This window comes from Salmo salar, chromosome 13 (assembly GCF_965601325.2).
Source record: "Salmo salar chromosome 13, fSalSal1, whole genome shotgun sequence".
Taxonomy (NCBI): domain Eukaryota; kingdom Metazoa; phylum Chordata; class Actinopteri; order Salmoniformes; family Salmonidae; genus Salmo; species Salmo salar.
In genome coordinates, this window is record NC_138303.1 from 29,871,640 (window position 1) to 29,884,738 (window position 13,099).

The 13,099-nt window shown below is 45.0% G+C and overlaps 1 protein-coding gene across 5 annotated transcripts in view; it reads left to right on the forward strand.

The window, feature by feature from the left end:
• Nucleotides 1-12,727, forward strand: part of LOC106566796 (microtubule cross-linking factor 2) — a 73,701-nt gene extending 60,974 nt beyond the window's left edge. For all 5 annotated transcript variants that reach the window (XM_014135196.3, XM_014135198.3, XM_014135199.3 and 2 more), the window contains 4 exons: nucleotides 4,066-4,320; nucleotides 5,495-5,568; nucleotides 5,683-7,183; nucleotides 7,372-12,727. In XM_014135196.3, the coding sequence (XP_013990671.3) occupies nucleotides 4,066-4,320; nucleotides 5,495-5,568; nucleotides 5,683-7,183; nucleotides 7,372-7,524 (1,983 nt within the window). In that variant the 3' untranslated portion in view covers nucleotides 7,525-12,727. The remainder of the gene's footprint in view (nucleotides 1-4,065; nucleotides 4,321-5,494; nucleotides 5,569-5,682; nucleotides 7,184-7,371) is intronic.
• Nucleotides 12,728-13,099: the final 372 nt, after the last annotated feature.

Consider the following 13,099-nt stretch of genomic DNA (forward strand, 5'->3'; position numbering starts at 1 on the left):
TTTTTTTATTATCAATCTACACACAATGCCCCAAAATAACAAAGCGAAAACAGGTAATAAGAAATGTTTGCAAATGTATTAAAAAATGTAAGACAGAAATACCTTATTTACATAAGTATTCAGACTCTTTGCTATGAGACTCGAAATTGAGCTCCGGTGCATCCTGTTTCCATTGATCATCCTTGAGATGTTTCTACAACTTGATTAGAGTCCACCTGTGGTAAATTCAATTGATTGGACATGATTTGGAAAGGCACACACCAGTCTATATAAGGTCCCACAGCTGACAGTGCATGTCAGAGCAAAAACCAAGCCATGAGGTCGAAGGAATTGTCCATAGAACTCCGAGACAGGATTGTGTCAAGGCACAGATCTGGGGAAGAGTACCAAAACATGTCTGCAGCATTGAAGGTCCCCAAGAACACAGTGGCCTCCATCATTCTTAATGTAAGAAGTTTGGATCCACCAAGACTCTTCCTAGAGCTGGCCGCCCAGCCAAACTGAGCAATCGGGGGAGAAGGGCCTTGGTCTTGGAGGTGACCAAGAACCCAATGATCACTCTGACAGAGCTCCAGAGTTCCTCTGTGGAGATGGAAGAACCTTCCAGAAGGACAACCATCTCTGCAGCACTCCACCAATCAGGCCTTTATGGTAGAGTGGCAGACGGAATCACTCCTCAGTAAAAGGCACATGACAGCCTGCTTGGAGTTTGCCAAAATGCACCTAAAGGACTCTCAGACCGTGAGAAACAAGATTCTCTGGTCTGATGAAACCAAGATTGAACTCTTTGGCCTGAATGCCAAGCGTCAAGTCTGGTGGAAACCTGGCACCATCCCTACGTTGAAGCATGGTAGTGGCAGCATCATGCTGTGGGGATGTTTTTCAGCTGCAGGGACTGGGAGACTTGTCAGGATCGAGGGAAAGATAAATGGAGCAAAGTACAGAGATCATTGATGAATAAATGTGCCAACATTTCTAAAAACCTGTTTTTGCTTTGTCGTTATGGTATATTGTGTGTATATTGGTGAGGGGGGAAAACAATCGAATCAATTTTAGAATAAGTTTGTAATGTAACAAAATGTGGAAAAAGTCAAGGGGTCTGAGTGCTTTCCGAATACACTGTATGCCAGTTAGGCTCTACACCGGTTGTAAAGCAGATTAATGTGCTTCATTTTAAGAAGTTATTTGGCCACGTTAGTTGAGATACAAACCTTATCAAAACATATAGGCCTATGGGCTAAGCTACATGAGATGTGCGACTTAAAAAAAGGCATGCTCTGTTTCTTGCCTTATAGCCTAAAAGCTGGGCATCATTCACCGTTGATAATATATCATTCACAAGTCATAGGTTAATATTGTTTGAATCTTGTCTTTACATATACTAAATAATATCTTGTGAAATTTGTTTGGATTTAGAATTTTTTATTTTTATTTATTTATTTATTTCACCTTTATTTAACCAGGTAGGCAAGTTGAGAACAAGTTCTCATTTACAATTGCGACCTGGCCAAGATAAAGCAAAGCAGTTCGACAACATACAAAAACACAGAGTTACACATGGAGTAAAACAACATACAATCAATGATACAGTAGAAAAAAAATAAGAAAAAAAACAAGACTATATACAATGTGAGCAAATGATGTGAAATAAGGGAGGTAAAGGCAAAAAAGGCCATGGTGGCAAAGTAAATAAAGTATAGCAAGTAAAACACTGGAATGGTAGATTTGTAATTTGAAGAAAGTTCAAAGTTAAAATATAAATAATATGGTGCAAAGGAGCAAAATAATAAATGAAATAAATAAATACAGTAGGGGAAGAGGTAGTAGTTTGGGCTAAATTATAGATGGGCTATGTACAGGTGCAGTGATCTGGGAGCTGCTCTGATAGCTGGTGCTTAAAGCTAGTGAGGGAGATAAGTGTTTCCAGCTTCAGAGATTTTTGTAGTTCGTTCCAGTCATTGGCAGCAGAGAACTGGAAGGAGAGACGACCAAAGGAGGAGTTGGCTTTAGGGGTGACCAGAGAAATATATAGAATAGACCATTGTCATGCACTTGTCTCGAAACATAGACAGGGGAAAAAAATACGTCATCTATACGCTAAAATAGCGAATGGAGGACGCTTTTCCAGTGGTTCATTTTCATGCCAGCCAGGTAGGCTATACTTCTGTTGTAAAGAGAAGCAATGTGCTTAAAATTAGGAAAGTTGAGAAATAAATATAGTAGGCCTAGCCTATAGAAAGCTGATGGAATCCTCCTCTTTTTAATAGCGGCCATCACTCTGTTTTCTCACGCAATTGCATAGCATATAGAAATGTTGCACAACATGAGCTCATGGGCTCTGATGAAGTGTTTGATTAGACATTCGATTATATTTGCATTGATGTCAGAGTGATTAGAGGGACAATAGAGTGCTGAGTACCAGGCAGTTAGCAAGTTTGGTAGGTGACTAATGACCATCAGCAGCATCAGAGCTTTGAGAAGCCTAGTTATCATGACTAAATAGTCATGTGGAATTTGACTGTGGTCATGACTCGTGATCGCCAGTGTGGCAATAATACGGTCACCATAACAGCCACCTCCATCAAAAAAGATAACAGCTTGCCCATTCCCCAAATGCATTGCATTTATTTTATTAAATCAGATCTACTGACTAACCTTTATGGCATAATCAGAGCTTGATTCATTTTGCTTTTCTTATTCTTTAAGAAACTTATTCATCATCTGTTACCCCGCCCTGAGAGTCATGCACGCACCGGAGTATGCACGTACACACTCACGCACGCACACACTCACGCACACACAATGTTACTATTCTCCCTTTACCCCTTCACCCCTATAAACTATGCCGTTACTGTACCCTTGTATTGTGTAAACCCACTGGGCTGGTGCCCAGGAATGAACTGGATGGCAAAGCTGGGTCCAATCTCTTCCTGCTCTGCTCAGCCAATCACAGAAGTAGGATGGCATCCTGGCAATATGGCATGGCACCAGCAGCTGTTGCACTGTGGAACCAGGCTTATGGCCTAATGCCTACAGATGCCAACAGACAGTTCTCTAGGGAAGGTTGTGTCACAAATGCTATTCCCTGTATAGTGCAGAGGCCTATGTGGGCCCTGGTCAAAAGTAGTGCACTAAAACATAGTGCCATTTGGGACTCATATCTGTCTTCAGTGGTTTTGGGGTGAATTGGGAGCGTTCAGAGCAAATGTCTTTCTTTGTGCTATAAACCTGCAGACAACCATTAAGTCACAGCCCCGCAACGTCTCACCAATAAAACTCATTATGGATATTCATCATCAGATGAGATCAACGCTTCCGTCGCCGTCAGAGATGAATGGCATAGTGGTCCGAAAGGCCACCCAGACTCCTCCATTAGCACCATATAAGGCAGAAACCTGCAGTCATCCTCAGGCACCATGGCGATTGATGGGGCTCCCTCCCCCGAAAGCTGTGACTTCAAATGCGAGAAAAAAAAACGAGACAGACTCGTAAAAGAAATAAAGAGCAATCGCCTCAGCTTTGAAGCACTGCTTGATTCATTCTAATGGGGGGATTGGAGAGGAGGGAGAGGATGGGAGAAACGTAGCGGGCGCCTTTAGCTGTTGTCTTTTAATGTGACTGATTGATGAGTTTACAGGTTTTCTCTTCCATCTTAGAAACAAGGGAAGGATGACTTAAAAGTAACACACACACAAGAGGCATCTGCTGCTGTTCTTTATTTATAGGGCTTTTCTCATTAAGTGCCTCGTTCCACGTCTCGTTTTATAGAGGGAGGAATACTTCAAGCTAATAGTCTGTTTAGATATTCAGATAAAAATGTTAGTGTTTTCAGTGATGGAAAAAAAGGAAAATAAATGTATGTGGTGTGTTAATCAGTGAGAGAGTGTAGGATGGGTTTGTTGAGCATTTGGGGATTCATTACTTTTGGTATTACATCATCACATATAAATGTAATTTAGCTGCTCAAACATGCATGGAACAAGAACTTATGACCTGCACTACATCCCCCATAGTGTCACATAATCACCAGCCTCACCAACCCTCTCTCTGTCACCCTCCCCCCAGCTGGAGATCAAGGCGGGAATTGCTGCCCTGGCCGGGGGGGAGAAGGACCTCCAAGGACCTCCCGACCTGAAGGTGGCGCTGAAGAGGGAGCGTGAGGAGCACCAGCACCTCCTGGCCGACTCATATGCCGCCGTCATGGACCTGACCAAGCAGCTGCAGATGTGCGAGAGGAACTGGAACCGCGAGAAGCTGGAGCTCCTAGAGCATTTCAGTCAGGAGAGGGGCCAGTGGGAGCAGAGGCTACAGTGCAAGATGGTAACTGGATTATTGGCACCTCAGTCCTGATAAGCTTATATTCTGCTCTACACTCTATTCTATTATAGCATGGTCTAGTATTATAGCTTAGCCATGTAGTGAGTACTGAGAGTGACACTAGCTACCCTTGTAGCGTCTAGTGACTATCCTCATTTTCCTCCTTTCTCCTCATCATCTTTGGCTATTTGTTTTCTCTGTGTGGTCTTTTGTTGGGGTGGAATGGAAGGTTAATGTCACTGGTAGGACATTGTTGGCGTGTATGCATTACTGTACTCTGTGACTAGTGGCTTAGTGTTTTCCATAGAGGGTTAGGGATAACTGGCCAGTGGAGGAATGCAGGGAGAGACAACATGCTGCTGAACATGAGTGTGTCTGCTGCATGGCCAGACCACACTGGAGGGGGGGGTGTGTGTGTGTGTGTGTGTGTGTGTGTGTGTGTGTGTGTGTGTGTGTGTGTGTGTGTGTGTGTGTGTGTGTGTGTGGTGTGTGTGTGTGTGTGTGTGTGTGTGTGTGTGTGTGTGTGTGTGTGTTATAGTCTGACTGGCTCTTCTACCAGCACAGCCTCATTACCTGTGTCTGTCTGGCTGTCATCCAGTCTGTCCCAAAACTGACCGGCTGGTCTTGGAAAATAGGTCTCTCGCACTCCAATACTTATTGTGTCAGAAAACGGCACAGGAACATAGCACTGAGGCCAAGCACACAAGAGGACATGTCATTATTTCAGACAGACGCCTCTTTCTCTCGCTACTCTTTTCTCCTATCTGTCGTAGCCCTACTGTTGCTTCTCTGTCAGTCAGTCACATTTGCATTGTTCATCAAAATACAGCAGTCATGTACTGTAGGATTAATTTGAACCACCCCATCCTTCCTCTTCTCCCTTCCCTCCCCTCCTCTCTCCTCTACCCCCTCTCCCTCCTCTTTCCTCCCTCCTCCCCCCTCTGAGAGGAAATATGTGTTTTTATTTGTGTGTGTGTGTGTGTGAGCTCATCTCCCTGTGAGCTGAAAGCTCCTGAGTCAGCATCATTACAGGGACAGCAAGGCCTTTGTCAGGGATAAATACTGTAACTCCTAGATGATGGCCACATCCTCATGTCCTCCATTAAACATTGCCTATAAACCTACCGGACTGGCTGGACAGGAAACAAAAAATGTCTCCTTGTTTTCTCCCTCACAGTCTCTGCACTACAAAACCACCCCTGAAACAAAAACTGCACTGGACGTTGTTACAAATGGAACCAATTTATCAAGGTAACATATGTATTTGATGTGCAAAAAGCTATTTTTCAAAGATCATGAAAAATGTATAGTCATACCTGAAAAATAAAACAATCATGTTTAGTAATATAATTTTTCTTCTATCAGGACCAAGTCCATCCCGTCCATGTTGGAGGGTCTGCTGGAGGCCTGTCCTTTCCTTCCGGATCAGGAGGTCAACGGTACAGCCAATGAGGAGGGAGAGAAGGACCAGGCCAGCACCCAGGCCCATCCCCTTCTAACCCACACAGACCCGGGTGACCTCACCAGGAAGAACTGGAAGTACCTGACCAATGAGATGGCTCTGATGGAGCAGGGTGATGCCCCCTTCAAGACGTGGGACTGCCCCAGCTCCCCCAGCAGTTTCCTGGACCTGGAGAGCATCCAGAGGAGCTACACGGCCCCCGACAAGACCGGCATCCGCATCTACTACAGCCCCCCTACCATGCGCCGTATGGAGAGCCGGCTGGCCAAGGAGAAGCAGGACACACCTCAAGCCCAGCAAGGCCACCTGTCTCGGGCTTCAACTCCCTCAGACGCTGGGGCCCTGGAGGGCCAACCTCCCTCCTCCTCTGCCTCCTCCTCTTCGTCCTATGACCAGTGGTTGAGCTCTCTGTCCAAGCAGCACAGGGACCTTCTGGAGAACAGCAGCGGTGGCGCGGGGGTGGCGCCCTTCCACGGCCTGGAGATCTCTGCCAACCTCTCGGACGACATGAAGGAGATGACCAACTGCGTGCGCCAGGCCATCCGCTCCAGCTCTCTGGAGAGGAAGTGCAGCAAGGATGCGAGCAGCCAGACAGTGGGGGTGTCTAGCCGCTCCACCCAGACGGTCCAGTTTGTGAGCGTGGGGCTGCAGACGGACGGGCTCGGGTCTCGGGGGGTGGGGGGCTTCCACACCAAATCCTCCTGGTCCCCCAGGCCCTCGTCGTCGCTGGCCTCGGCCCGCTCGCGCCACATCTCCTCATCACTGGATAAGGTGCACAGCCGCATCGACAGGCCTTGCTGCTCGCCCAAGTTCGGCTCCCCCAAGCTACAGCGACGCATTTCCGCCTCCTCCTCCAAGCTGGACGGAGGAGGATTGTCCTCAGCTTCTTCCAGAGACCGCAGCCTGTGGAACCTCCACCAGCGGTCCTCGACCTCCAGCGGCTCGGCCTGGGCCCGTTCCACCACCACCAGGGACAGCCCCGTGCTCAGCGGCCTCAACGATGGCCTGTCCAGCCTGTTCAGCGTGGTGGAACACTCCGGCAGCGTAGAGTCCCTGTGGAAGAGTGAGCCAGGGGCCAGCCCAGCCCGCCAGGCAGCAGGGAAGCCCTCTGGCCCTGGACCAGACACCGGAGGCCAGAAATACGGCCCCTTCCAGGAATTTTTCAGGAACGTGTGCGGCCGGACCGGAACGACCATGCCTGGGGGAGGGGAGAGAGGGCAGAGGGAGGTTGGGGCCATGGATGAGCCCAAGCCTGAGTGCCTCTCCGGGGCTTCGCTGGTGGGGAACGACAGCGTCACCAAGATCGTCAACAAGAGGTTCATGAGACAGATGCCCAGGGAGGAGTTGGGGGCCACTGCTAACGATCTCACTGCCAGGGACCTGACCTTGAGCTCCAGCATGGAGGTAGGTCCCACACATACTCACTCACACACACAGAGACAGGGCTACACACATGCACGCACAACACGCACGCACAAACACACATACACACACATACATACAGGACATCATATCCAAGCAGATTATTGAGCAGCTGTCTTTCATTGGATTGCATTATAACATAACTGTTTAATGTCTCCTCCCTGTCTCAGGATGCAGCGTGTGATTGCAACTCCCAGTCGCTTACTTCCTGCTTCGCCCGGCCCTCCCGCTCGGCCACACGCCATTCACTGGGCCACTGCATGCACCGCTCCCAGGAGCCTCCCACGGCAACGGAGGAGAGATTGGATGCAGGCAATGAGTGATCGATCAGTGAGAGCGCTGACGCTCACGCTGACGCTCACACTGCCCACACACACACACACACACACACACACACACACACACACACACACACACACACACACACACGCACACGCACACACGCACACACTGCCTCACCAACACACTGCCACATAAGCTACAGTACTGTCACAAAACGTAGACACAAACATCTTGGCTACACCAACACACTGCTACATACATACTGTACATACACACAATCCCTCACAAACTGCCACACAGAACCACTGTCACACACACACACATGTCTGGAATTGGAACTCAACCCAAGCAGCACATTCTAATGCCAAGGATATAGGAAGACCAGAATCTCCTAGGATTCCTCTTTGAGCACCAGAACCACTACCAACTACCAGCAGGACAACAACCTCACACACAACACACATACTGGAACAGTAATGACACACTACTCCCTATGTAATGCAGTGTTTAGGGAATAGGGTGCTATTTTGCACGCAAACAGTTTGTGGAAACGACCACCTAGGAATTCAGACAGTCTTATATGATGTCAGAACCCACAACACTCTACTTTACCTGGGAATTTTTGGAATTGCATAGGGAAAACACATACTGGGCTACTAGATTTCTACAAAGTGGATCTTCTTCCCAACCGACAGGGATATGAGGTAGTTTGTTAGCTGCTCCCATTCCAAATACCAATCCTATTCCCAGTCCAATTCCCTAGCCAACACCAGTCCCTTCCCAACCCAGCATCTGGCGATCTCTGTCCAAACCTCCTCCATAACACCAAGCAGAGGATTCTACTGCTGTGAACCACCTCTTGCCGTTATCAACCAACAACCATAAAAAAACATCTCATCAACGTATGTTCATTTTTTATGTCAACTGCCTCCCTGTTGTTTTTCTGAAAGACTTTCATCCAATGAAGGGGTAGGACATTTACGTCCTTATGTTACGTATGATATGATGATCCTATGTTTTCTAAAGGTTGTTTGAATGTTTGTAATCTGCCTGTTGTTGGCACACATTGATAGGATGGTGGTTAAGACTCTGAGACCCTATGAGTTTTGTCTCTTGCGTGTTCTATACTGTGTGAACTGTAGGATGTAGATGTATAAGAGGATCTAAACCCAGCTGTAAAGATAACTCCCTGCCAGGAAAAAACACAAACTTGTCCCATTTTGAGAGACAATGCATTCCTTTGTTACGTTACAATTCCAATTACACTCTGGCTAATCAGTTACCGTGTGAGTGTGCGTGCGTGCACTGTGTGTTTGTGAGTGTAAGACACAGAATGCTCATTTTCAGCATTCTAGAATGCCTTTGCAGCATTCCCATATAGTGAAGGCAGTTGATGTTGCACAGTGTTTCTCCTTCATCCTCAGCCATCGACTGTCTGTGTTCCTGACCTCTTTTCTCTTTAAATGTAACAGGACACAATGTCCTCTACAGAAGGTTAGCTCCTTCCTTTTCTCTTGTCACCACTGACGTCTTGAGATATTGTACAGTACCAGTCAAAAGTTTGGACACACTACTCATTCAAGGGTTTTTCTTTATTTTTACTATTTTCTACATTGTACAATAATAGTGAAGACATCAACACTATGCAATAACACAAATGGAATCATGTAGTAACCAAAAATATATTTATATTTTAGATTCTTCAAAGTAGCCACCCTTTGCCTTGACAGCTTTGCACACTCTTGGCATTCTCTCAACCAGCTTAATGAGGAATGCTTTTCCAACAGTCTTGAAGGAGTTCCCACATATGCTGAGTGCTTGTTAGCTGCTTTTCCTTCATTCTGCGGTCCAACTCATCCAAACCATCTCAATTGAGTTGAGGTCGGGTGATTGTCGAGGCCAGGTCATCTGATGCAGCACTCCATCACTCCTTCTTGGTCAAATAGCCCTTAAACAGCCTGGAGGTGTGTTGGGTCATTGTCCTGTTGAAAAACAAATGATAATCCCAATAAGAGAAAACCAGATGGGTTGGCGTATCGCTGCAGAATGCTGTGGTAGCCATGCTGGTTAAGTGTGCCTTGAATTCTGAACAAATCACAGACAGTGTCACCAGCAAAGCACCATCACACCTACTCCATGCTTCACGGTGGGAACCACACATGCAGATATCATCCGTTCACCTACTCTGCGTCTCACAAAGACACGGAGGTTGGAACCAAAAATCTCAAAGTTTGACTCATCAGACCAAAGTACAAATTTCCACCAGTCTAATGTCCAAGGTTTGTGTTTCTTTGCCCAAGCAAGTCTCTTCTTTTTATTGGTGTCCTTTAGTAGTGGTTTCTTTGCAGCAATTTGACCATGAAGGCCTGATCCACACAGTCTCCTCTGAACAGTTGATGTTGAGATGTGTCTGTTAATTGAACCCCATGATGCATTTATTTGGGCTGCAGTCTGAGGTGCATTTAACTCTAATGAACTTGTCCTCTGCAGCAGAGGTAACTCTGGGTCTTCCTTTCCTGTGGCAGTCCTCATGAAAGCCAGTTTCATCATAGCAATTGATGGGTTTTGCGACTGCACTTGACGAAATGTTCAAAGTTCTTGACATTTTCCAGATTGACTGACCTTCATGTCTTAAAGTAATGATGGACTGTCATTTCTCTTCGCTTATTTGAGCTGTTCTTGCCATAATATGGACTTGGTCTTTTACCAAATAGGTCTGTCTTCTGTATACCACCCCTACCTTGTCACAACACAGCTGATTGGCTCAAATACATTAAGGAAAGAAATTCCACAAATTAACTTTTAACAAGGCACACCTGTTAACTGAAAAGCATTCCAGGTGACTACCTAATGAAGCTGGTTGAGAGAATGCCAAAATTGTGCAAAGCTGTCATCAAGGCAAAGGGTGGCTATTTTGAAGAATCTCAAATATAAAATATAATTTGATTTGTTTAACAGTTTTTTGGTTACTATGTGTTATTTCATAGTTTTCATGTCTTCACTATTATTCTACAATGTAGAAAATAGTAAAAATAAAGAAAAACCCTTGAATGAGTAGGCACGTCCAAACCTTTGACTGGTACTGTATGTGTAATATTTCTTATGAAAAAACTTTGTGAAAATGGAGGGAACAAAGGCCTCCGTTGTGAAGAGGGTTATTTGTACTTTTAAATTAAATCAGAGTCTGCGAAGTTGTCTAGTTAGATTTGGTGTATTACTTCTATTTCAGTGTCTCTCTAAGGTCTGATAGCTGTCAATCAGTCTGTTACTATGGTGACTGTTGTGGTGTTGACTTTGAAGTGCCTGTTAGACTAGGTCAGCTCGCACCAAACTGCACATCAGAACAACAACCCCAGGCCTTTTCAACGGACACGATTGTTCATGTAATCATTTTAGACACAAGGGAGATATAACCTGTACTCTTAAGTACATCATTCTGAAGTAACACGCCATCACCAACTCTTAAAAGCACATAGAGAGCGAATGGTTTACTTTCTTTTGATACCAAGGAACTTTTTTCAGAGAAGTAAATTATTTTTATTTGTTTTTTATAAATGTTTATATATGTTTGTTTTTCTCTCGGATTGCAATGGTGCTGGACTAATAGTGCAGATTCTGTTATTTTAAAAAGTGCTTTTTACAAGGCTTTTATGTAAGAAACATTACTCAGCTTTGCTATATTGGCACATAGTATTCTATTTAAATGTTTATTGGTTAGGAGTCAGTCCCTGGCAGGTGCCTTAATGATGAGCATGTCACTGTCGTAAAAACAGATTTGGTCGCTACCCCTGAGAGCCTCACTGATCATGTAACAGGCACATACACACACACCTCTCTCTCTCTCTCTCTCTCTCCCTCCCTAGAAGCTGAGTTAGCATGGGCAGTCAGCAGGCTCTTTTGTGTGTTTCATCTTGTTGTAAAAAGGAAATGATGACTCGTCTCTTTAAATAGGGCATTACAGTAGTAGGCCTCTCAAAGTCTTTAAATGTACTTGTGGTTCAAACCCACAGTTTCTCATAGGCCCAGCCATCCAACCACTGACGAGCATGACAGGACTGGAAAGTCCACACAGACAGACTTAACTGGTCTGGTTCCTCCTGCCTTTGATGAAAGCTGCTGCCATACCCGTTCCGCTACCTCCCTGGCCTCCTCTGCCCTTTGACCTGGAAGAACTAAATGCAAGGCTGTCACTTGTACCTGCCCGAGGCCCACCATGTTTGTTGTGTTTTCTAAAATAAAAATGTCTCGGTGAGCAGCAGCAGTTAGCAAAACACAAAGTGTTATACAGTATCCAAAACCACTTTGCTGTTCTACATTCCTAAAACAAGTAACTGACCACATGAATGGAAGTGAAGTCATAATTATGTACATTTTAAAAGGGAACTGAAAATATGATGATATGCTTCTTCTTAATACACTTCGGGTTTTATGTTTACAGTAAAGGTCTTTCCTATTGTTTTTTTTAAATAGTTTCGGTCTAATGTAGCCTTTCTACCTGTCTGTCAGGTACATATGTTAGGCTCCTCCCCCTCAGGTAACAGTAGCTGGTCACACAGCAGGTAGCCAATGACAGGAGTGAGCCTTGGTTCAGCCTAAAGCAACGGTCCAATCAGAGAGAGAGATACTGCTAGGCATGAGAGGGCAATGCCACTGTACCATGTCATTGTTCATCTATCCTTACGCAAACTGTATTATGTCACCTCCCCATCCACACTGTCCACTGTCACATCACAATGCCTAGCAATATGTACATGAATTCTTAGCTTACGCTGTTAATAATATTAGCTAAATTATTACTGAAAGATTGCCTGTATATTCGCTTTATATATTTCCTTTCTTTCTAATACATTGACTCTTGGGCAAAAAGAGAATGCAATGACTGAAGATGAAACTAAAAAATCATTGCTTGTATTGTTACTTGAAAAGAATACATCAACATATTATTTGTACTCTTTCTATCCTTGCGTAGAGAATAAAGCTGAATGTCTACTGTAGCTATGAGCTGACTGTTGAAGTATGTAGCTCTCCCCCTTTCTAGAGACACTATGTCTTTGTACATAGACTCATTTTAAAAAAGAAAGGAAAAGAAAGATAAGAAGAAATGGAACGGATTTAGATTTTTAGGGGGTTTTGGGGTTGTTCTTTTCCAACCATGTACCCTGTTCAGCTGAGATCGAATTTCCTTCTGTTTGTCATATAGACCACAAATAAATGTTTGTTGAAAATAAAGAATCTATTCTCTCATCATTGGGTTTTTATATTATTCTTGAATTAACACATTTGTACATGGTTGTGGGTTTGGTATTCATGAGAGAGACCGAAATCAGTGTCTTTCTGTGTCCTTTCTCTCAAAAGTCTTTATATTCAGCCCAGCTGTCCCTGTACACTATCTCTGGGCTGACTAGGCAGCTGCATAGAGAAATGATGAAACACTGAGCAACACATACAAGCGGAGAGAGAGAGGCGGGAGAGAAAAAAGGGGAGGGAGAGAGGCCAGAGATGGGAGACGGGGGAATACAGTGGAGAGTGAGGAGTGAGAGAGGAGCGAGAAATGGCTAATAGGAAGAGAGCGGTTTTCCACAGTGAATCTGAAACATAGTTCTCAGCTGTTTGTCC